The sequence below is a fragment of the Marmota marmota genome, unplaced genomic scaffold (assembly GCF_001458135.2).
Source record: "Marmota marmota marmota unplaced genomic scaffold, marMar, whole genome shotgun sequence".
In the NCBI taxonomy this organism is placed as follows: domain Eukaryota; kingdom Metazoa; phylum Chordata; class Mammalia; order Rodentia; family Sciuridae; genus Marmota; species Marmota marmota.
The window spans coordinates 3404684-3429526 of record NW_026000001.1 but is presented as its reverse complement, the minus strand read 5'-3'; the positions used below and the strand labels follow the sequence as shown (position 1 = coordinate 3429526).

The 24843-nt window shown below is 51.1% G+C and overlaps 1 protein-coding gene across 11 annotated transcripts in view; it reads right to left on the bottom strand.

Moving 5' to 3' along the window:
- Ppfia1 (PTPRF interacting protein alpha 1) overlaps positions 1 to 24843 on the bottom strand; it is a 115297-nt gene that overhangs the window by 25600 nt on the left and 64854 nt on the right. For 5 of the 11 annotated variants that reach the window (XM_048807825.1, XM_048807822.1, XM_048807823.1 and 2 more), the window contains 14 exons: positions 24253 to 24399; positions 22685 to 22819; positions 21466 to 21540; positions 21043 to 21126; positions 19426 to 19557; positions 18213 to 18275; positions 16860 to 16939; positions 13960 to 14095; positions 10823 to 11046; positions 8644 to 8875; positions 6743 to 6772; positions 4389 to 4540; positions 2726 to 2898; positions 2325 to 2418 (listed from right to left, as the gene is read on the bottom strand). In XM_048807825.1, the coding sequence (XP_048663782.1) occupies positions 2325 to 2418; positions 2726 to 2898; positions 4389 to 4540; positions 6743 to 6772; positions 8644 to 8875; positions 10823 to 11046; positions 13960 to 14095; positions 16860 to 16939; positions 18213 to 18275; positions 19426 to 19557; positions 21043 to 21126; positions 21466 to 21540; positions 22685 to 22819; positions 24253 to 24399 (1757 nt within the window). The remainder of the gene's footprint in view (positions 1 to 2324; positions 2419 to 2725; positions 2899 to 4388; positions 4541 to 6742; positions 6773 to 8643; positions 8876 to 10822; positions 11047 to 13959; positions 14096 to 16859; positions 16940 to 18212; positions 18276 to 19425; positions 19558 to 21042; positions 21127 to 21465; positions 21541 to 22684; positions 22820 to 24252; positions 24400 to 24843) is intronic. The other 6 variants (XM_048807824.1, XM_015503298.2, XM_048807826.1 and 3 more) reach the window with 3 other exon arrangements.

Sequence of the window (24843 nt, the reverse complement as noted above, 5' to 3'; positions counted from 1 at the left end):
TGAGCACAATCTAGGGGGCAAATTTTCCTAGCCTAGTTCCAGAGGCAAAAGACCTAGTATTTATTTTAAGCTTCACATAGCCAAAGCGAGACTACCTAGGTGATGCAGAACCGTTCTCCCATAGTTCAAGGTAGAATGTTCAGATCTGACTGTGTGCTCAAGGGGGTTCTACAAGTTTCCACTTACAGGGGCCAACGTCTAAGCATTCCTGCAGTGCTGCTAGCAGAATGCTGTTTCACCTGCAGTGACGTCCACGGTGTGACAGTCCTCCCAGTTCTGAGTAACAGGAGGACAGCAAGCAGATTCCACAACGGGAAACTCTAGGGGCTAATGGCCACCTGGCCTCCGGCCAAGGATCCATAGGCCTCATCACCATCCTGGGGCCTTGGCCCTGAGCACCAGGCCACTGTGGGTTCCTCAGGACGCTGAGGAGCGGCCACATGATGTTTCCCAAAGAACCTGTCAACTTTCACCCTGTCCCAAGGTTGGAGCGACCACCCCACTTTCAGTTCCTTCCACTTATACCTACCCTGGGGACAGTCACTTGACAGCTCAGCTGGGCTGTCTGCAGTTCAAGCTCCTGGCACATGCACGTCGCACTGTCTGTCTCACTGCTCGAGGGGTTTGGTTCTGCGTTTCCCTCATCAGCGCATGGCAACACTGTGTCAAGGCAGCCAGCGCACCCACCTGACTCTAGTTCTGAACGTGGTCAGCACACACACACCTGCTCCAATCAGAGAAGAGCCAGAGCTGCAAACACACTGCTCCTCCTTGCCCTTGCTCTAGGGCACCGCGATAACTACTGTGCCTCTGTCCAAAGCCATTCCAACTATTTCTTCTTTTCTGAATCAAGACTTAATTTACTGGGTGGGCACAGTGGCACACACCTATAACCCCAGCAACTCAGGAAGCTGAGGCAGGAGGATTTCGAGTTCAAGGTCAGCCTCAGCAACTTAGCAAGGCCCTAAGCAACTCAGCAAGACCCTGTCTCTAAATAAAAATAAAAAGGGCTGAGAATGTGGCTCAGTTAAAGTGTCCCTAGGTTCATTCCCCAATAGAAAAAAAGAAAAAGCACCTAGAAAGAGAAAACATGGTCAGGAGTGGTGTCAGGAGCGCCTATAATCCTGGGAGGAGGATCACAAATTCCAGGTCAGCCCCAGCAACTTGGTGAGAACTGCCTCAAAAAAAGAGAAATGGCTGAGGACTTAGCTCAATGGTAAAGCACTCTGGGTTCAATCCCTAATACTAGAAAAATAACATTCAGGTGCTTGATTTTTTTTTTTTTTGGTTGTTTGTTTGCAGTATTGGTGACTGAACCCAGGACCTCATGCATGCTAAAGCAAATGCTCTACCACTGAGCTATCCAGACCTTCAAAACTGAAGTTTAGAATAAAACTAAATAATTAAATCACAAAATCTAGAGCATAAAGCAAAAGGAGGAGAAACAGCAGTGTATCAAGGGCACTGCAGACTGCCCACAACAGTCACAGGGCAACACCACACTGCAGCTCCTGCAGGACTTGGTGGCAGAGTTTAGAGCCCTGGGTGTGTGCACATCATCCCTCAAACTGACAAAAGCCACTTGAGGTATTGCCGCAGTCTGGCTGGGCACAAATCACGAGCCACTCAAGCAGGAACAAACTTTATTTCTGAACTCCCCCGAACGCCACCCATGCGGCCTTCCTAGGCACACCACACACACCAACTGGAACTCCCTCCAGGAACTCCCTCCACCAGGCTGCACATGCACTCACTCTCGGAACCCCTCAGAGAACTCAACAGGAACTCCAAAGTAGCGGGGGCGCTAGAGGCGGACAGCAGGGGTCTATATACAACTGAATCAATCCAGCATCATCTTAATGGCTCGCCTCTCAAGCATTACTTCTGGCAAAATGCCAGGGGGCATTCCGACTCGGGCTGTGGCCCTCAACAAGGTATGAACACCGATTAATCCTGCCTTACAGATGAGAAAACGGAAGTACAATGCGGCTGAGAAACTTCCAGAGCCACAGAGCTGACCCGGGCAGAGCCAGGATTCAGACTCTTAAGTGTGCAGGGCAGAGCCAACCCTTCCTCTGCCCCTCTCTAGTCCACCTTCCCAAGTGGACTGGGTATTGACAGGTGCGTTCTTTCAAAGTTTTATAAATGCTCTCGGTCCTTCAAAAAGCCTTACCCAGGCTTTAGGCTGATCTCTTGAAAAGATACACACACACACACACACACACACACACACACACACGGCTAGAGGTATCTGATAAAGCTAAAGCACAAACACTGTCAACCCTGGAAACTGACTGTGAGATGGAGAATGATAAAAAGCTTACTTTTTCTGAAGTTTGCGATTTTTTTCAGCCTGTCCTCCCAATTTGCTAAGTCCCAGTGCATCTTGAGATGAGTTTTCTGTCTCTGAAACACCAGCTGCAAGGAAGCAGAGAAGTCCTGCATTGAGAGCGAGTCCATTTGGCAAAGCTGCGTGTTCCCAACAAGAGGCTGAGTCTTGCAAGTACCATGTGGAGAGTTCCGAAGGCGCTCTCAGCATACCCCAACAGCGCATACAACTCCAGGCGGTAAGCTGGTCTCTGTGAGCATGTGGCCTAGAGCGACCACTGCCCCCTGGAGAACCTTCTGCTGGGACAGGTGTGGGGCTCCTGGTCACCCAGCAGGCGCAGTGAGCTCACCGACCTTCCCACCCCTGGCTGTGCGGAAGGCTGCTGCAAACACCAACCTTGTCCTGAAGGTTCTTTGCCAGTCTGTCCAGGTCGGCCCTTTTCTTTCTTGCCAAACAAGCGGCCAATAGACGACTTGATGCCCTTCTTCTTTGGGGCTTTGTGAAGTGAGTCCTGGCTACTGTTGCTACTGCTGGGATTGCTCACAGGGCCATCCTGGGAGCCGGTGGAGCTTCAAGGAAAGACAAGGCTCTTTATCAGGGACCTGCAGGACCCAGCACTCCACACACACACTGCACTTGCGGTATTTCTTCCTCACACTCCCAGAAACCTTTCCAGCCCTCTCCCACTCAGCTGCCAAACGCAGTCACGTAGGCTCCCCTCGGTGCTCTGTGAGACCCGTTTCTCCAAAGCCATGAGGCACTGTGATGTGGCACTTGGCCTCCTGCACAGAGGCTCCTTCCAGCCACTGAGGACACTTCCAGGCCGGCGGGAAAGGGGGCGCAGCAGCAGGAAGAGTACACCCTTGTGAGTCCCCACCTTCCCAGCAGCTCCACAGGCTCCCTGGGGACCACTCCCCCTAGCCAGAAAGCAGGAGCAGCGCCAGCTACCTGTGGGGCTGTGGTCCGGGCTCACATGTGCGCCCCCAGCACACACTGCCTGGCGCAGGGCAGAGGCTCCATAAATGGTAGTGTGAGGAATGCCTGAGCCACCAGCTTACTGACCTCCTGACGGAAAGCACTGAGTCAAGGGTAAGGATGATGTGGCATCCGACCTGGGTGCAGAGGGCACCATCCAGAACCCACCATCTCCCTAGCACACTCCATCAGGACAGAAGCCTACTAGAATATGAGAAATGAAGTTTCCTAAAAGTGCTGATCTTAGGGGACTCTGTCCAAACACATGGCTTCTTCTGCTAGGTGGGCCTATGGCTTTTAGGTAATAATCACTTGTAGGTAAAGCTTTTAGGTAATAATTGTCAACTAGAATCCATTGGTAATTCTCTAAATTCACATTTTTTTTTTCCAAGAAAAGATTAATTAACCCATTAAGGTCCCAAATTTTCAATTCTGTGACTTTATCAATGAAATTGACACAGGTGCATTTAAAACAGCTTGGAGATCATAAACAGAGCTTCTATATCATGATTGTTATAGTGTATTCTTATAACAATCATATATGCCATGTGCTGTATTTACTTTTCAGCGGGCCTATTTTCTTATACTGGGGATTGAACCCAGGGTGTCCTATCATTGAGCTACATGCCCAGCCCTCTTTACTCTTTTGTTTGTTTTTGAGACAGGGCTAGCTTTGAACTTGCCATCCTCCTGCCTGGGCCTCACAAGCAGCTGAGGTCGTGGGCTGTGCCCCCACACCTGGATACACTAAGGTTTCTTGAGGCATCCGCATCAGGGATGACGAGCAAAGCAGGTGGGCAGAGGCTCCGGGGACCAGGCAGTGCACCCTGCTTAGGTGTGGCTGCGGACCTCAGTGCTTACTTTCTTTTTTTTTTTTTGGTTCCAGGGATTGAACCCAGGAGTGCTTAACCCCTGGGCCATATGCCAGGCCTTTTTGTATTTTATTTAGAGACAGAGTCTTGCTGAGTTGCTTAAGGCCTCTCTAAATTAGCAAGTTATGGCTTTGAACTTGCAATCCTCCTGCCTCCGCCTCTTGAGCCACGGGATTACAGGCATGTGCCACTGTGCCCAGCTCTCTGCTTACTTTCGTATGTCCCTGATGTCCTCCTGGCTAGCTGCATGCAAGGCCCCTCGGTGCAGCCTGTCCAGCCGCAGTGATCGCGGGGAAGAGGGTGGGGAGGTTTCACATTTGATAGTGGCCTTGTCATCTCGTACCTCTTCCCTGGAAGCTGGTAACTAAGGGGGTAAAATAAGAGCAAGATTAGTAAACAGTAGTTTGTTTAAAAAAAAAAAAAAAAGAAAATCACAGAGCCCTTAGCCTTACATTATAATCCTAAACCTACTTGAAAACCCCATCAGCTATACTTTCTACCCAGTAGAGAAGGCTTTGTTCAGTCCAGGAGAAGCGGGACCACGGAGCACCCACAGCACAGAGCCACTGACTCAGAGCCTGCCTCCAGGACAGTGAGCCTGGGGATCCAGGCAGACACAGGGCTGCCACGACCTCCTCCCTCAGCCCCAGGCTCTGCCCTCCCCAAAGCCCGAGGCACATCCAGGACAATCACCGAAGAGCAGCCAGGACCTGGTCACTGTCTGCAAACCACACCCTCATCCACTGAAGAGGATAACATCACCCTCAGTGAGGAAGAACACAGAACTCGAGGGAGGGGAAAGACGTTTGTGTCAAGTGTCAGTACCTTTTTGTTTATGAGGGAAACAAAGGCAACGAACAGCCTGGAACCAACCCAGACAATGTGTGGCATGGGTTTCTCAGGGTCTAGACTGGACACTGGAACCAGAAGCACCGAAAAGCAATTTAAACCGCTTGCTCCTTGTGGCTTAGGTAAACTAATCCTGGGTACGTCATGAGAGGGTCTCTCTAACAACAGGGTTCCCTGCCGTGGACCACTGCGTGTGCATATGCACCAAAAGAGACCAGAGAGCGGAGACCATAGCGACAGGTGAAGCCCTTTGAGGTCCAGGCAGTCCTGTTTTGCGGTTTGCATTTTCTGGGCCTGAAGTAGGACTAGAGTCCATGGAACATACAAGGCAGGGTCTGTTCACACAACAGGACTTGAACAGCGAGCTTCTTTCATAATGGGACTAGGTAAAGTGCACCGATCCCAGTACAGCTCCAGAGTGGCTCCAATAAACCAAGTGGATCAGGGCAACATGGAGCTGAGTTCATGTAAGACATGCTCTTTACCAGAAACTTGGTAAACTCTGCATCTTTTCCTAATCATATTAATCATAAGACAGAAAAAGCCAGAATGGGCTCAGGTGTAGCTCAGTGGCAGAGCACAGGCTAAGCACAGCCTGCCCAAAGCTCTGGGTTCAATTTCTAGCACCCTTTCCCTGCTGCCAAGAAAACACATGATGGCCTCTCAAGGTCCCTCAGCAAGGCCTGCCCCACTGCAGAGCTGCTAACAGCACCCTATGGAACACTTGTGGCTCACAACCAGGCTGCACTCTGCCCTCTGCACTCCTCAGCAGGGCATGGTGCCAGCACCCACCAGTTCACCTCAGCCTCTTCTACAAGCGCCAGGAAAGTGGGAGTCACCTCAGTCTGACTAGTGACACTGCAGCAGAGCAGGAAGCAATCCCATGTGAGCAGCGCCTGGCCTCTCCCAGCTCTCTGTACACACACCTGGGCTGAGCTGACAGCCACCTACTCAGAACCCCTCTGAGCTCCAGGTTGCACACTAAAGTGCCCTGGGTGCTGCTTCCTCACTAAGCAGCTCCTGCTGCCAAAACCCAAACCCAAGTGCAAATCAGCTGAATTGGGGGTGTGCTCCAACGTGGTGGCTAGTAGGAGCGCCTCCTCTCACCATGGGGCTGCAGAGACCCTCTGGCACTACTCTGTCACCTTCCCACAGTTTTCACAGCTGGACCTGGGGACCAAAAGGGTCCCTGCCTCTCAGGGATGTGCATGAGGGTTAGTAAGACAGTGTGGAGTCCAATTTGACTGCTGCCTCGCAACGCTGTCAGTGAACCGTTCTCCCCAAACTACTTGCTACGGCTCTGCTCCCATCGGGCCGTGTATTTAAATCTCAACTGCTATGTCTATTAGAGCAAAGCATGCAACAATTAGACCCAAAACACTAGGAAAACAGCAAACCCTTCTACTTTCCCAGGGTCCCACAGACTACGTCCAATAGAACAGTCCCATGTGAAGTGCTGGGTTGGCTTAAACATGTCTATTAAAACATAAATTATTCGGGGGGGCTGGGATTGTGGCTCAGTAGTAGAGCACTTGCCTAGCATGTGTGAGGCACTGGGTTCAATTCTCAGCACCACATATAAATATATTAATAAACAAAGGTCCATTGACAATTTTAAAAATATTTAAAAAGTTATTCATTATCACACAATGGCAGAGCGTCACACTCATGTAAAATGTGATATTCTTCATGGCACGTTAGGTTACAAGTGATTTACCTTTCTACGGTGCTTCCGTAAGTCGCTAGGCTGACGGATGCGTGCAAAGAAATGGAGAGAAGCCAGATTTACTGCACAGTCCAAAGACTCCAGGTTTAGCACAGAGTAAGACAGAATAATAGCAAAGGCATCCATGAGAGAATTCAGAGAAAAACAGCTGAGATAGAACATTTTCCACCATGAATTTAAACAAAAACCAGTTGAGAGTCATCAGAGAAACATGATAAATTACTATCCAGGTAAAATTCTATTTGAACATGTGCAATTTATTAAAACCTGGCATTCTGTATAATGAGGGCCCTGATAATCACCTATTCTAAGCCAAATCTCTCCACCACTTGGTTTTCTTTAGTAAGAAACATCGTAATTAAAAGTGTTATTCTAATTGACAAGAAGTCACTGCAAGACCTATTATAAAATCAAACAAACCTAATCATCTACTGGACATTAATGTAAAATCGTTACCTAAAATTTGATTTACAACTTCTCAGAAATAAATCTACCCTGGGGGGCTGGGGCTGTGGCTCAGTGGTAAAGCACCTGCCTCACACGTGTGAGGTCCTGGGTACAATCCTTAGCACCACATAAAAATAAATAAATAAAATAAAGGTATTGTATCCATCGACAACTAAAAAAATATTTAAAATATAAATAAATCTATTATTTAAAGCAAGGTATTCTGTGCAAATATATAAGAGCAAAAGTTAGCATGGAATTGTGTAGAATCTTCATATCTGATGACTCATGGAAGATATTTTAATTTTAAAACATCTAATACAGGCAGTGGGATGCGTTCAGTGAGTTGATGAGATTTCCTATCTTGAGCACAACCACCACAGCCAGAAAGTGTACCTGTAAAATTTCTACTCACTCTACACTTAGATTGCTTCTTAATACAGGAAACACTTCACTGATGAATCATGCAGCTCCTAAGCAGTTTGAGTAAGAATCACGTGCACTATGCCTGCACCTACTTAAAAATACCCATTTTTTAAAAAACAAGAGAAAGCCCAACTATGCACTAGCCACCCTCGTCCAGCACAGATGCACTTTCGAGGGCATAGGGATGGGCCAGCAGGAGAGCTACAAGGACCCACCCACTACAGACTGACAGATGCGACAGTGCAAGATGACGAAGGAAATCAAAACCAACAGGGAGGCAGAGAGACTGCCAGCCAGCACTCTGGATTACAGAACTAGGAGGCAGGCCACAAGCCGCCTGGGAAAGCTGAGAAGAACCACGGATGAGGCTGTCAGGGAGTTTAAAATGTCCCTAACTAGTCAGGGCTGCAGAGTGTGCAAGCTGTGTCAAACACCACCAGTCAGGCTGCCACTTAGCCCACCACTGGCTGACCACTTGCTGGCTCCCGGGGCAACTGAAATGGAAAGGCCGGCAACAGGAAAACTGTGCAAGTGCCACAAAGAAGCAAGGCCTCAGGCAACCCAGGTGACAGGAGAGCCATTAACGCTCTTCAGGTCTATGAGTGTTGCCAACAGCACAAGGTCCCTGCACCTCCAGGACAGAAGGTGCCCACCTGCATCTTGGAAAGCAGAAGGCAGTCACAACCTCGTGCTATGCATGGTGGCTCCATGCTGGGCTCTTGCGCTCCTCTTTCTTGTTAACTGTCTGACCTCCAGAGCTGGACAAGTGCCTTTTTGTCCGCCTTGTACAAAGCCCATGCCCAGTGTCACACCAACACACGATGGCTGGCTAACTGGCCACCCAATATTAAAGTCACTCGGTAAAGCTGAATGACTGAGTACTAGGTTAGTTTGAAAAATCCTGAACCACTTAGGGTGACAATCATACCCGACCTCCTTTGCTGTACAAGAGGCAAATGCACAGCCAGCAACAGCCACACAGGTGCGCTAGGGCGGGCAGCCCGGAAGGCCCCACTCACCAGCGTCATGACGCCCAGCCTGTCCACCTCCCGAGCGGGGCTGTGAGGGACCCTTCTTGGGGTGGAGCGCCCACTGCCTGGGGGGGAGGAGCCAGCGAGGGAGGAAGCAGGGTAGGGGGGAATGGAGCTCATTGATCTAAAACGACCAAGGTTGTCCAAGCTTCCACTGCCGACTCGACTCTCGATCTCCTCTGCCCGCTGCTCTGTGTTTTCCTTTTCTTCCTGTATCAACCTAAAACAAAAACAAAAGTGGTCACCTCCCTCTACTAGCAAACAGTCAGATGAAAACTCTGCTCATGGGCTGGGGATGTGGCTCAAGTGGTAGCACGCTTGCCTGGCATGTGTGCGGCCCGGGTTCGATCCTCAGCACCACATACAAAGATGTTGTGTCTGCCAATTACTAAAAAATAAATATTAAAAAAAATTCTCCCTCTCTCTCTTTAAAAAAAAAAAAGAAAACTCTGCTCATACGCTGATGACTGCGAGCCACCGCCAGTCGGAAGGGGCTCCAGCAGAATACTCTACTTTTTAATCTTTTTTAACATACTGGATTTAGAGCAAGGAAAGGTAAATCTTCCACTGAGTCTTGTTAGATTGGTTCTAGTGGCACCACGGGTCATTTGACTTATCCACTCCACAATTCTGGAGGAGGCTGGCTGGTGACGTTTTCTGTGGCGGTCCCTAATTGAGACAGTTGGACTCCACAGCTCTTACCTCCCTGTCCCCAGAGAGAAGCTGTCCATTTATCCACTCGCACCCTCACTGAAGTCAGGAAGTCTGATCAAAAGAACTGGTGCCCAAGGCAATGAGAGTCCCCAACATTTAACCCACCAGACTAAACAAGAACAGGCTGGGCTTTTCAAGTCTGAATTTGAACATGACCACTGCCTAATGGACCTCTCTATCAGCCTTGTGTGGGTTCCTGGATCTGTGTCATTGTCTCAGGCTACACTAATGTGGAAGTGAAGATTAACGTTCTTCTCTTCTACAGCACTGTGCATGAGGGAGTAGCAATTTTAGTACCAGACTATGCTAACACAGAAACCTTGCAGTAACCCTTCCAGAGTCAAGTTCTCTTAGGTATCCTAAGAAAAGTCACTATCAACAGAAGGAAATCTACAAGTCAGTGGAGAGACCTGACCTTAGCATTTACACCAGGGCGACCTGTAGTGAGAGAACAGTCACTTTCACCCAGCAGCACGCTGTGAAGAATTAAAGGTAAGGGCCACTCTCCTTTCACACTTCCTGCCAGGTCGAGGCCACTCTCCTTTCTCGCTTCCTGCCAGGGTGGCGCTCTTCTTCCTGAGCCCTTTGGTCTTGAACACGACACCTGCAGGCTGGTCTGTGTCCGGACCACAGGCAGCCCAGTGTCCAGGCAGGACGACAGCCACCACCCAAGAGGATACCACCCCTCCCCAACAGGGCCACATGCTGCTCTCCATCTCAATCCAGGCCAGGCTGTGGGCCCTGACACTGCTGAGCCCCGGAGAGGGCCCTGTGAGCATCGTCATCAGGGACAGTTCCTGGACTCCACTCCAGCCGCTGGGTTGTAAACTTCCTGTTGCCACCACTAACTTGATGTGTGATGAGACACTAATGGTGTACCTCAGGGTGCCACTGAACCTCGTCCTCATGTGCTGTGCAACTCAACACAGGGAAAGGCAAGGAGTGGGAATGCACAACCTCAAGCCCTCCACTGCCTGCTGGCGACAGGATGGGCACCCGCACCTGCTCAGCACTGAGGTATCCCGAGTTCAGGGACATGAAGCCTGGAGAGGCTTCTCACGACCAGCCTCACCCTCTGCCTTTGCTCCTGCCCAGTGCCCCTGTTGCCTGGCGTGAGGCAACAGAAGGCACCAGCTGGTCCTGTCCACTGAAGGCTCCAGTCCCTCCCTCCCCGGGGCACACCCAGCCCCTGCACAACTGCAGATCTATACCTCAGGCACACTCCTGCACAGCAGGGGAGCAGACCGGTTCAGGACCCCCACCAAGGGGCACTGAGCACCCTGCACCCCGGCTCTCTCCAGGTGCTTCATGGGTATCTGGGGAAGAGATTTAATACGTTCACCTCCCACAGCAAGCAAGCCAGGCTACAACTTAAATTCTTAAAGCGGAATACCTACAAGATGCCAGTCCCAACTTCCCTGGCTTTTCTGAGCTGACGAGCTCCCTCACACACCTGATCTCCTTGTTGATGGCGTCCAGCTGCTCCTGAAGCATCATGGCCAGCGTCTGGGCATCAGCCTGCCCGCTGGGTGATAACAGGTCGACTGAGCTGAGCAGAGTGTCCCTGTCATCTTCCCCATCAGACACATCAAGGTCACTCTCAAATGCTTGTGCCACATTTGCCAAGACGCTGGCTTGCTGGGCACGCTCCCAATCCTGCTCATTGAGAGTCTGTACCTGTAAGCAAGAAAAGTGAAGCTCAGCAGACCGAGGGCAACCACACTCATCAAGGAACTTGAAAGACACTCAACAGAAATGTAAAAACCTATGGAGGACCAAAACTGTTTGGAACAATAAGTCATGCCCATGGCACAGAAACGGGGAGCAAGAGGACACCCTGTTCCCTAGACTGCCTGGTGCTACTAAGGTCCAGGTGTGTGTGTGTGTGTGGGGGGGGGGGGTCTATGACGACCCACAAGTGGCAGATGGCGGAGTCAGACACTGAAAGTTAAGAGCACAGTGGTATCAATGCCCCAAACGGCTTATGGGAAGAAAATGATCTAAAGGCTCAGCAGCTGGGTACAGTCAGCAGCCTTCACACTTCACAAGTGGCATCAATGACAGAGTGGATCTGAGTTCCCAGGGATCCTCCTCTTTCTGAAGGGGGTGGTAAGGAGCACTGGGAAAGCACAAGGAGGGAAGAACCCCGGGGGAAAGGAGCAAGCCCTGCAGGTGCCATTTCCCAGCACCCAGGCTATGGTGAGGCAGAGGGTGGGGTTTTCTCTGGAAAACCTAGAAAAGGCTCTTGCGGCCAGAACATAGGATAAGCATGTGCACGGGGCATGTCATGGCCCTCTGTGTGATGACGTCATCCCCATACACACACTCCAGCCCCGGACACAAAGCCCAGACCCCTCCCTTGCCACCCTCCTCTGAAGTATTGTCCCCACCCAGACACATCTGCCGTCACTGCGCCCTCCCTCTGGATCACCCCATCAGCATCAGGAAGTTCTCTCTCACTCCCATCTGAAAACGCCAAACAGAAGCCATGAGACCTTTATCCCCAAGTCCTGGTGGCCCCAGTCCACTGTGCCCCACTGAAGTGAAGCTTCCCCAGCTAGCCTCTTCTACTGCCCCACCCCTCCCACCCTGGAGCCTGCAAGGTGGTGAGGGGCACCCCCACCTGTTGAGCCACTCTGTCCCATGCAGCTCCTGCTCAACCTGTCATTCTGGAGCAGGCCATGGTCCATCCCTGATAGTGACGCAACCTGAGAGCCTCCTCGTCTCATGCCTTCTCTCTACCAGCTGTTTGCTCATGATACCTAAGGTCTTTTTTTGCTAAATATTTTTAGTTGTAGGTGGACAAAATACCCTTATTTGTTTTTATATATGGTGCTCAGGATACCCAGGGCCTCATACATGCTAGGCAGGCACTCTACCCCTGAGCCCCAGCCCCAGCCCCTAACTTTTTCTCTCTACTTCTAGACTGTTCTCTTGGGCTCCAGGCTGTACGCAATGGCCTGCCCCACACTTCCTCCTGGATGCAGGACAGGTCTGTCAGCCTGAATTCCACAAGGCTCGACTTAGCCTCCCCAGAAACCTGCAGCTTTTCTCACCTGAGAAATAGATCCCGTCCTTCCCAGTGCTGCAGCCCAGACCCTGGGACACGTGTGTCTCCTCATTCCCTCACTGTACCCAACCCTTCAGCAAACCTTGCTGGTGTTAATGACACATCAGGAGGACCCCTCTCCTTCCTCCTCCTCCACAGCCCTGGTGACAGTCCCCTGGCTATGCTATTTAGAATTCCCTTTCTCACTCTACAACTCAGGAGAGCCTGGCTCCCCGCCCTGCTTCTGGCCCATGCCACCAGCATGCGGGCACAATTCAGGAACACGCCCACTCTCTCCACTGCTCCTCTCTGCGGGAGGTGGAGGATGATTCCTACCACCCCCAAGTGAGGGCAGGACTCAGTAGCTCACTGGAATGAGGAAAGCAAAGTGGGAAGCGATGACGCGAGATTCCCACAACATGAAAGAGCATGGGCTCTGAGGGGACCAGCAAGGTGCTCTGAGGACCCAGGGCGCACACAGCAGGGGCCTGAGGCCTCTGCCCACTGCTGTGTGGGCACGCCTGGAAGCACAGGCTCCCCCCCCCCGGAGCCTGGAGAGACAGCAACCTGTGACCACACGTGCTCCCAAGCTGAGGCCATCCTGCCAGGCCGTGCCTGGCCCCACAACTGAGCAAGACATGCTCACTGTCTTGAGCCGCTGGGCTCTGCACGGACCCGCACACAGCAAGGCCAGCACCGCCACACCTCTCTTTTTCCTGCATGTCCCCACTGGGCTATGACCTGGCACAGGCACTGGGCCTGTCTGTGCACACAGCAGCCCTGTGTCGAGGGTCCATGGAAGTGGTGCTCAACTACCAGCAGTTCCCAGATGCAGGCTGTGCGACAGACCACAGGATGAAGGTGTGGGCCCCCCAGCTTGGTGCACTGGACAGTGGAGGAGCCTCTGGGAGGTGGGCTGGGTGGGAGGAACTCAGGAACTGGGGGCTGCCCTCCATGGAGACTGAGGGAACCTGGCCCTTCCTTTTCAGTTCCTGAGGTGAGTGGCTTTGCTCCAACACGCTCCTGCTGTGATGTGCCCCTCACCCAAAGCCACAGGGCCAAGGGCCAAGGACCAAGGACTAAAAGTCCCAAGACCATGAGCCAAGGTACCCCTTTTCTCTTGTGAATCCATCACCCCCAGGCATCACACTACCAGAAACACAAGTGCACCCTTTAACTCTCAATCACCCTTCAACTGTCAAGCATCAGCACTGTGCTTGCAAGTAGACTGTTTTTTTCTTAAAAAAAAAAAAAAGGGAGGGGGGGTAGGGGCTGGGGCTCAGTGGCAGAGCGCTAGCTTAGCATGCATGAGGCCCTGGGTTCAATTCTCAGCACCACATATAAATAAGTAAAAAATAAAGATATACCAACAACCAAAAAATATTTAAAAAGAAAGAAAAAGGGCATAAGGGACTTAAAAGTAGACTCTTAGCCAGAAAGAGGAAAGTGGGGCAGGAAAAGGGAGAGAGAGACCTATGGAGAGCTCCGGTTCAGGACAAGCAGGCGCCCCTGCGAGCAGAGGCACGCCCACCAGGCCTTGCCTTGGAAGGTTCGTCCCGCAGCGCTGCCAGCCGGCCTTTCTGGGGGCGCCGTAACACTGCACTGGTGCTGTAGGCATCTGTGTGCCCATCTGCCACAGGGAACCTGAAGTCTGGGACACTGCCCAGGTGGGGGCGGCTGAAACAGGAAACAAAGGAGGGTGTTAGAGGAGGGACCTAGCAAGCGCCTCTCGACAAGCAGACCCACCCCTGTCACAACGCAAGGCGTCAGCAGGCGGACTGAGGCAGGCACCTCCCTGGTGTGCCCTCAGAGCTACATGCTGCCTGCTCCCAGCCAGCATTTCCACCCCAGTCTATCAGGCCTCGTGTGGAAAACGTCAATCACCACAGGAAAACCCACACAGAGGCCACTGGCATGGAGGAAGACAGGCCTCCAGCCTCTGTCTGCAGAGAGAACCCCTCTCCAGCGCAAGGTCGCGGGGCTGCATTTCCACGGTACTTTCCCACAGCTGGCAAGAGATGCACCTGGATACCAGTCTGGCCTTGTAGTGCTCTGTGGCTTCCCCAATCATGCCAAGATCCATGGTGTGACAGCTGTCAGACACAAGCGTTCCTGGGAGGCCCTGGCTGCACATCTGTGTGGCCTAGCCTGCTGTGTGTCTGTTTCCAGACCTGTATGCAGGTCCGGTGACAAAACCAACACCCTGGGCTGCAGAGTCCTCAGGAAGGAGCAGGCTGGGTGACTGGGTGAAGCAGCTAAGAGACCCGCTGTGCCCACTGGCCAAGGCCTGAGGAGGAGGAGGGAGCATCAGGGGTCAACCAGGCAGAGTCCACCACCGCCTTCACTGCAGCAGCCCAGAGCCTGCATCCTGGGAACCTCTGGATCCTTGTCAAACAAAGGCATTGTGCCTTCATTTCAGAAATCCTTCAGAGGCAAAGATCTGCTCACAGGAAGTCATGCAGGCGAGCCTCAGGACGCTCTAGCAGCCCTGCAGACAGGGCGTGAAAGGCAGGCCAGCTCCTCTCAGGGCTCACAGCCTCTCCCTGCTTTACGTCCTGGCAAGACGTCGAACCCTGCAGCTGCTTCTCACCTGCTCCCTCGCTCCTGACCATCAGCCTGCTCCTTCTTTGCAGGCCTGCTGCAGGCAATCTGCCGGTGGTTCTAGGTGGCACGCAGATCCTGGGGAGCCACCGCGCCTCCTAATCACGATGCCCTTCTCCTGGCTCACCTTCCCCTCCACACAGCCCACAGCAGGCACTTCCCAGGCCCCTGGGGAAGCCCTGGGGCCTGGCACTCCCCGGGCAGGCACTCTCAGCTCACTCTCCTACCCCTCCTCCTGGCCCAACCATCCCCACTGTGACTGCTCCTCTCTAAGCTGACAGGTGTGGACTCTGCAGGCCAGCCTCCAGGGACAGCGGGACCCTCTCTGCCTCGCCTCTTCAGTGTGAGGCGGTCTATCTTGCCTGGCCCCTTGAGCTCCCGAGCAAACATGTCCTCTCCCCATCTTCTTTCCCATGTCAAACACAGGCACCCTTCTCCATCTTGAAACACTGCCTGCTCTACTGCCCGACTCTACTGCCTGTCCACCTCTTTGCTTCCCTCTGTTGTTCCAGAAAGCGGCACACACACAGTGGCCTCCCAAGAGTCGTGTGGGCACCAGACACCCCTGACTGGCTCCAACCAGTAACAGCACCTCTCCGCAACTCCTGTCGTGGCCACAGCACGTCCCTCTGTTGGTAGGAGGCCCTCGTCCTGGATGTCCAGCCCCTGGTTTTCACACAGCGCGCTCTGGCTCTGTCTGATCGTGTCTTGTGGGCCAGGCCATAGTACACGATGCCTGATGTCTGCAAGTGCAGGAACGCCCACCAGGCTCTGCGCTCCCCCTACACCACCACTGTGCTGTCTCCTGCACCTGCCTGACACCAGTTGACCGCTTCAGAAACTTTAGCTGAGGTTTAACTTTCACTCAATGACCATTTTCCTCAAAGAAACAACGACCAAAAAAAGGTACTCTTAATCAGACTGCCTCTGAATGACGAGAAAGAAAAAGACAAGAAGCTCTGTGTGCTGAGCACTTTACTGGGGTCATTCCCAAGACAGGTGACCCGGTCCTCTACCGGCCAAAGCAAAGTCCTATCTCAAGTGCTTTTAAAATGACTGTATCTCACAACTTCAGTGCCTCAAAACAAGTAGAGCTCCAGCTGGCACAGTGGCGCACACCTATAATCCCCGTGGCTCAGGAGGCTGAGGCAGGAGGATCACAAATTTGAAGCCAGCCTCAGTAACTTAGTGAGGCCCTAAGCAACTTAGCAAGACCCTGTCTCAAAAAATAAAAGTGGTTGGGGCTGGGGTTGTGGCTCAGTGGTAGAGCACTTGACTAGCATGTGTGAGGCACGTAGTCCCACCAACATCTAAAAACATTTTTTTTTAAAAAATAATAAATAAAATAAAAGTGGCTGGGGATGTAGTACAATGGTAGAGTGACACTGGGTTCAATTCCCAGTACCAAAATAAATAAATAAATAGAAATGCTCCACCAAACCCGCGAAGGTCAAAGAACCCAAGCTCTGGCTGGATCAGCTCCTCCCTCGGCCGTGTCTCCCTGTGTGAATGGCTTCTGCTCCGGGGAAAGCAGTGCTTCACCTCTTACCCTGGGCTCTGTCCTCCGGTCCCCACACCATCAGTGCCGCCCTCCCTGAGGCACCTAATATGCCCAAAGACGAACCAGGCATTCCCCACCTTCCAAACCACCTCCTGTGTGTCCAGGTTTGCTAGGGCCGTGTCTCCTGGCTCAAGCCCCACCTCTGGAGACACAGTCCCTCTGCACTCTTGCTGCTACTAAGCCACCCATTTCCTGCAGTGAGGCTGGCGCTACACCCAGCTCGGCGACCTACAGGCCAGGACAGGCTAGAACACACTTGCAGGTCTGTCGATACCATACCCATGATGAAGTGAAGCACCTCTCAGCCTCATCTGGTCTAGTTCAGCCCTCAAGGCCTCGATGTTCAAGACGAGCTGGTCCTATAAAACAGTCAGGGACTCACATTGCAAGGGTGTCTTTCAGGTTTTCAAACTATTTGCAACAAATGTGCTCAGATATCAAACATAACCCTAACGGGTTAAATTACTAGTTACAACAATTTTCCTTCGGGGAAAATTTTCTCCATGAGCCCCACAGTAAATGTGAATGCGGAGATGGCCTGTGAGGTAAACCCTAACGAATAGAAAGTGATGCTCAGTGACTACAAAGTCACACAGGGGATAAACAGCAGACCATCAGAGGAGGGTTGAGGAGAAAGAGCAGGACTCCCAGGAGGGAGCGGGGCATCCAGGACTCAGCTGGCCACCCCTGCAGGCCTTCTCTCACTTCCAGTTCTGCACTGCCACACAGTGGCCACTGACTGCAGGTGACCATGGAGCCCTCAAAACACAGCCCCAACTGACCTGCTGTGCTCGTGGGGTCCAGAATTCAAAGCCGGAACATGAGACGAACATAAGTAGCTCACTGATGTTTTCCATTGATAAACAAAATCGTGATATTCTCACACTATTAAATAAATTACTCTTACATGTTTGTTTATACTTTTTCGAACGTGGATTCTAAAAAGTTGAAAATCACATAAGTGGTTTACATTGTATTTCTGCTGGACAGCAGTGTGGTCGGCTGGTTTGTTTCAGTGCTGGGGATGGACCCAGGGCCTGGAGCATACTGGGCAACGTGCTGCCACTAAGTTGGCCCCAGCCCTAACAGCACTTTTTATTTTTTAATTTTTTTAGTTGTAGACAGATACAATACCTTTATTTTCTTAATGTGGTGCTGATGATCGAACCTAGTGCCTCACAGGTGCTAGGCAAGGACTCTACCCTTAGCCACAACCCCAGCCCACACTGTATATTTTTATTTTCTTTTTGGTTCTAGAGGCTGAATTTACCCACAGGCACTAAACCACTGAGCTATGTTCCCAACTCATTTTATTTTATCTTTTCAGACAGGGTCTCACTAAGTTGCAGAAGCTAGCCCCAAACTTACAACCCTCCTGCCTCAGCCTCCTGAGTTGCTGGGATTCTGGGCATGTGCTACCATACCCAGCAACAGCTCTGTTCCTGATGAAAGGTCTCTGCTAATATATTAGCCTCATACACTTGTATCTCAAATACAAAGGCACACATCTTCTGTTAGTAGCCTAGGAGAGCTGTAAGCTAAGCTTCTCTCAACTTGCACCACATATCTGTGATAACAGTTACTCAATTCAGCTCTTAACGGGTTTCTCAATGAATCAGAGCATTTAAGTACCTTATCATGTTGCGTTTCTTCTAATTGCTTTTTTGCATTTTCAACTTCTCGCAGTAGAGAATTCTGAAAGAGAGAGCATCCATCAGTTGAGACTTTAAAATGTCCCGGGTGACACACTACAGCTGCCTTTGTCTAAAAGACAAAGCAGCACAGGGAAGGAAGGAACTGCTGGGTGTGCCAGGGAGCAGTGCCCAGGCCCAGGGCTGGATGCACCTAATAATCCTTCTCGCCATGTAAATGCCCTCCTTTACTGACCCAGCTGCTAAATGTAGGTAGGCTCTTAGCCAGGTTCATGGGCAAGTTCACTTTAATCAGATAAACTAGTTTATACCGACTACGAGGCTGTGCAATGTACTGGTCAATTGAAACCTGAAGTTAAGTTTCAAATGTAAAATTAGAACAAAGCTAAAAACATTCCTCTACCTTAAAATGAGCCATTCTGTGCGGCATCTAATAATGCATTTTGTAACTAGTTTTGTGTAAAATAAACGTGTCCCCTAATGAGGAGTAATCACCACTGATCCTTTCAAATTGCATGACCCAGCTGAGTGCCAGTCTAGGGACACTTCCCAGCTGCACTTCCAGGGACGCACATGCCCACCAGCACACCCAATCCCAGCTCAGCTGGAGATGCAGGGAACAGCTCCTGGGAGATGTGAGCCCCAGAGGCAGGGCTGAGACCTCCTTCCAAGCGGGTGAGGAGATGGAAGGCGGGGCCTGGGATGGGAGCGTCTGGTTTTAGTTGATTCCATCTCTCCTACCACGCCATGCGTTGTGTGTATGAACAAGACCAGATCAACTTCCACAGAAGAGCAGAGGAGAGAGGTGGGGCTCAGTGAGATGGCAGTGCAGGCCTGTCGCCCAATACAAGCCAATCAGAAAAAAGCTGCACCGTTCACCTGTGAGCTGTCCGCGGCTGCTTCTGTGCTGATTACTAACTAGTGTGAAGTTATTTTACTAAATTATTCACGATTACTAAAATGAGCCTAAAATGCTCACCATCAGGCCCTTTATAGAAACTGCTCACCTACCCCTGTCCTGGAGTCAGAGTGACAGACAACTTGCCACTCATGCTTGAGTAAGGCTGTGTGCAGCCCGGAGACTGCCGTGCCCTCCCCCCACAGCAGAACCCCCAGCCCCACTGCCTTCTCCTGGAGAAGAGGGTAATGGCTGCTCTGGAAGGGAGGCCCTGCAGGGCCTGCCTAGCACCCACCTTGTCCTCCAGCGCAGCCATCCTCTCCTTCAGATGGAGCTGCAGCCTCTCGTTGGATTCTGAAAGGAGCTTGTCAACAGTGTCTGAGAGACGTTTGTTATGTTCTTCATTCATTTTTTCTCTCTGTCTCGCCTAAAATAGGACCAACAAAGACCTGAGACTTTGAGCAGAGGTAGGAGCATTACTTTAAAAGTACCAAGGACCAACGTGAGCCATTCACTTGCTATCACGCTCCAGCTGCTCCTTCCGGCTACCAATCCTGTGGACTTCCATGTGCCGATCAGAACAACTCATGGATATGGAAAACTCAGGGACAAATCTTAAATATACAGCCCTCACAATGTGCCTCACATAGAGCAACAGTCCTTATCTAAAGGAGGACACATCACACAGGATACAGAATACCTGAGATTCCTTTTTGGTAGATGCTTGTTTCCTGTTAGCATCTAACTTTTGGCGGGCAGGTGGGGTGGGTTGGATTAAACCCAGGGATGCTTTACCAATGAGATACCTCCTCAACCCTTTTTATCTTGAGACTGGGCCTCGACAGATTGCTGATCTGGCCTTAAACCTGAGACCCTAAGCCCCCAAGTCATTGGGATCACAGGTGTCGACCACGGCATCTAACAACATCTGAGTATTTTTAAAGTAAAAACAGCTTAATGTTTATTTTTAACTGGTAGAATTATTTCGATCCCAAGGTCTATCCTTCACAACTTCATGGACTGGTTTTGACAGTAATGATGTATGTCCTCTAATACATAATGTCACTCTGCCCATGGGATCAAAGTGTGCACGTGAGTGGCAGGAGGATGCAATCTTTAGGCAGGCATCAAAACCATCTCCTGGAAGCTCTTCAATGCTCTAAAGCGCACGGCCACGAACACAGAATTTTGGGAAAATAAAACCTAACTGCCTTAAATTAATGTCAGAAAGTTGGCTGAGGTGAGGTGCATCGGCTCGACACTCAGATGTCCGTGCCTACTCCACTCACTTACACAGGTAGAATCCAGCCTGAACTCAGGCCTCCTGTGTGTCCAGGTTTGCTAGGGCCGTGTCTCCTGGCTCAAGCCCCACCTCTGGAGACACAGTCCCTCTGCACTCTTGCTGCTACTAAGCCACCCATTTCCTGCAGTGAGGCTGGCGCTACACCCAGCTCGNGTGGACTTCCATGTGCCGATCAGAACAACTCATGGATATGGAAAACTCAGAACTCAGAGACACACCTCTGCGGCACTGTGTCCTAGCGCTCTCACCACCGGCCATCTCGGTGTTCCTCTTGCCCCGGCATCTACCATTGGGTGGCGAATGATAACCCGGGATTTGGGACAGAGGTCAGGCTTCTGACCTGAACTGGGGACTTCAGTGTCACACCCTGAGCAGGTGTGTCTCACCTTGGATGGGGACCTGGCTCTACACTTCAAGGCACCCCCAGCTAGCACACAGCTTTGAGGGACTCCCATGAAGCCCACATGTGCCTGGAGCAGTTCCCTGTGGGCGAGAGAAGCAGAGTCTGCCTCCGCAGACCTGCCTGTGGGCACAGGCTCCTGCTGCCAGCCAGGCTGCACACATCAGCAGGCAGCCTCTGCGCCCCTCGCGGCTCTAGCGTGTACGCACCCGCTGCAGCTCCTGATTCTTCTCCTCCAGCTGCGCCTCCATCTGCCGCAGCCTTTCTTCGATGTTACCGTGTCTCTCTTCAGCCTGTCAGAGACGCCGTGAGTGTCGCACACGCACCTCTGTGGGTGGCATGCTGTGTCCCACTGCAGCAACAGCAGCAAGCGTGGCATGCTCGGTGGGGCGGCCTCACGCGAGGCACACCCTGTGCACACTGTCCCCGCGGCCCCGCGGCTGCGGGGGCTAACCATGAGACAACCGGCCCTGAGCGCTGTCTCTGAAGCCCGCGGTGCTGACGACGGCTCAGTGCCCCCCACCACGTGCCTGACCTCAGCGACCCGTGACTTCCCCATCCTCAGACTGCTGGTCAGTCAGCACGTAAAGCAGAAAGCAGCAAGCACGGGAAGGAGCAAGGCACACGTCTACCTTCCTAAGCTTGGAAGTAAGTTCCAACACTTTAGCTTCCTTAGCAGCAGAGCTCCCAGAAGACAAAGGGTCAGACTACAAAGCCGACAAGGACAGGAAAGAAAGCAGGAAGAGAAGAAACCGAGAATTTAAAAGGGGATCATCAAGGGAACCAGGTGGTCACAGTGGGCCAATACTCTTGCTTCATGGGACAGGCAGGCAAATCTGGCTGCCACCCGCCTGCCTCAAGATTGCCTCAGCAACAGGACACTGCACCTCTGTCCAAGGACCCCTCTCCCCACCTCTCCCCAGTAGGAGACTGCCTCCTAGCCAAGGCGAGTAGGATCCCTGCCAGGGGACAAGAAGGCTGGCTGGTGCCTCCTGCCCTGCAGCACTAAGTACTTCCTACCCCCAGGAAGGCCGGGGGTCTGGCAAGGAGGCCTCCCAGGGCCTGTGTGAATGCCTGAGTTGAGCACCTACTACATCACTCTGGAGCAGCCTCTTCACTGCCTGCTTCTCCCAGGGACCTGAGAACCAAGGGCAGGGAGTGCTCCTGCATGTGCCTCGCCAAGAGCTGGTCAACAGAGGAATGGCTGCTACTCAAAAAACTTTTTTTTTTTTTTTTTTTGGTACTGGGGATTGAACTCAGGGGCATTTAACCACTAAGTATATTTACAACTCTTTTTATTTTTCCATTTGAGACAGGGTCTTGCTAAGTTGCTGAGGCTAGCTTTAATCTTGTGATCCTCCTGCCTCAGCTTCCTGAGTTGCTGGGATTACAGGCACCACATCCATCAAAAAGTCATTTTTAAAGACAGGCATGGTGGCCCGTGGCTATAGCTCCAGGTACTTGGGAGGTCAAGGCACGAGGATCACTTGAGCTAGGAGTTCAGGGCTCGCCTGCACAACACAATGAGACCCCACCTCAAAAACAAACAAAAAACTGTACTTTTATTCCAAAAGAATAAAATTAAAGGTTTGACAAGTCTGTCTTTAAAGAGAATGGCATTTTTCTTTTTCTGAGAAAAAATGATCCTCTTTTATGGAAACCTCTAGCCTATGTGGTATGTACCTGAAGGAACTGGAGGGAGGTTCAGGAGATGACAAAGGAGGACAGGTTTGACATTTAAAAGGCATCCCGTCCAGGCAAGGCACTGAGAGCAAATCTGAGCTACACATGGGTCCAGTTGCACTGACTGACAGCTACAGTCCTGCCATGGGACCAGAGCCACCCGCACACCTTGGAGAGTGCCGCCACCCTCTGGGCCAGCTCCGCTTCCACCTCCGGAAGCGTCTCAGCCTTCCTGAGGGTCTGCTGCAGCTTCTGCTCCGCCAGCTCCAGGCGCTCCTGCAATTGCCGGTTTTTATCCTCTGTCTGTGGAAGAGAGCCCAGCGTCAGGACATGGGAAACGTCTAGTGCTTTCTGTCACCACTCGGCAGACTGGGCTGTTGAGGGAACGCCGGCTGCTCAGGTGCCCGCTCAGGCCGGGCTTCTCTGGCCCTGCTTATCAGGTTTGACCTCCAAGCCCCAAACTCCCCTTGACAACCTATTTGCTCTTTTCTTTTCTTTTTTTTTTTTTTTAAGGAGAGAGAGAGAGAATTTTAATATTTATTTTTTAGTTTTCGGCGGACACAACATCTTTGTTTGTATGTGGTGCTGAGGATCGAACCTGGGCCGCACGCATGCCAGGCGAGCGCGCTACCGCTTGAGCCACATCCCCAGCCCCATGCTATTTTCTTAAGAAAGTGATTTTTTAAGAACAAATGAAGGTCCCTGACCTTAAGGAAAACAAGTTTTCTCTAAGAGCCCCCTCATTCTCAGTGACAAATCAAGGTGAGAGGGGTTAGTACCAACCTCGCCAAAAGCAACCAGCCCACACCTGGAGGCCATGCCTCCTGCCACAAACCGCCTGTGTGTGGCCCAGGGCTCTCGTGAGCCAGATGAGCTGCTCAGCTGAGTTTCTAAAGGCACATTTCTTCTTCTTTTTTAAAAATCTTCGTGGGGCTGGGGTTGTGGTTCAGCGGTAGAGCGCTCACCTAGCATGTGGGGGGCCCTGGGTTTGATCCTCAGCACCACATAAAAAATAGAATAAATGGAACAAAGGTTTAAAAAAAAAAAAAAAAACCTTCCTAACTCTAAAAACTTGAACATAGAAGAAATTTTTTAAAACACCTAAAAGTTTTTAGCTGCTAAGCAGCTAACATCTGTCCACATCTTCTTCATATGGACATACATACATGCTCTAAACCCTCAAAATATATCACACTCACACTAGCATAGCCTGGTAAAAGTTATTCCAAATATCCCTTTCAATAACAGCCTAATATTTTATTTTTGGTTAAACAATGCTCCTTATTAAATACCGGATACTTTATTTTCAAGAACACTGATGCAGGATTTTCTGGTTAGCTCTCAGTTCCCTGGGACTACAGAGAAACAGGAGTAAATAAGGTTTTCAAACTACAGGAGACACTGATTCTACGCACTTCACTTTTAAGTCTGCCAGCAACCCCTGTTATCAACTGGTAGCCAGAGCCTTGGACTTGTCCAACACTCTGCTCCTTTCCTACGAGATGAGCTCGCAAGCACCAGGTCAGCTTGTCATGGGAACAGCAGAATCAAGCAGCTCCATGAAGTGGTGAAGCCTCAGTTCCTCGTAGGCTGCAATAACCCTCCCTCTTGATCGCAATATTGTAAGATCATGAAAAGTAATATTTGGACTTTATATTTTCAACATGAAACTTAGGAAAAATACCTTTATCTTCATTAATAATTAAAGCCAGACGAAGGCCTGTGAAACCCATTACCTGCCGATGCAGAGAGTCTTTGTTTGCGATTTCGTTTTCAAGCTTATCATTGAGGTCATGCACAGATGTGGCTTCACGCTGTGCAGCGAGGTAGCGTTTCTCGAGGGTCGTGATTCTCTCCTCCATGTCCTCCTTCTGGGCCATGGCCTACAGAGACATTTCAGAGGGAGGAAGGCAGATGAGGAAAGCGTCTGCGTCAAGCCACACACAGCCTTCCTTCTCCATCTTTTACTAGACGGATAAAACCTCCAGTAAACTCTGTAGTTACAAAATCCAACCGTGTTGTCAAATGCAAACAGAGATCACAGGCTAATTTAACTGGACGCAACCACCCAAAGTGTGTAGCAAAATGAATCCTACACACTGCCCAATGCTGAGACCAGGACCACAATTTTATTCACACAATACCGCCAACAAACTCACCGTTTTTAGGTCCTTCCCTGTTTACTAAGTCACTAATGATGACAAAGTCTTAATATTTAAAAGATAGGTCTTGCCAGACACAGCGGCACAAGCCTACAATCCCAGCAATTTGGGAGGCTGAAGTAGGAGGTCAGTCTGGCACTTAGCGAGACCCTGTTTCAAAATAAA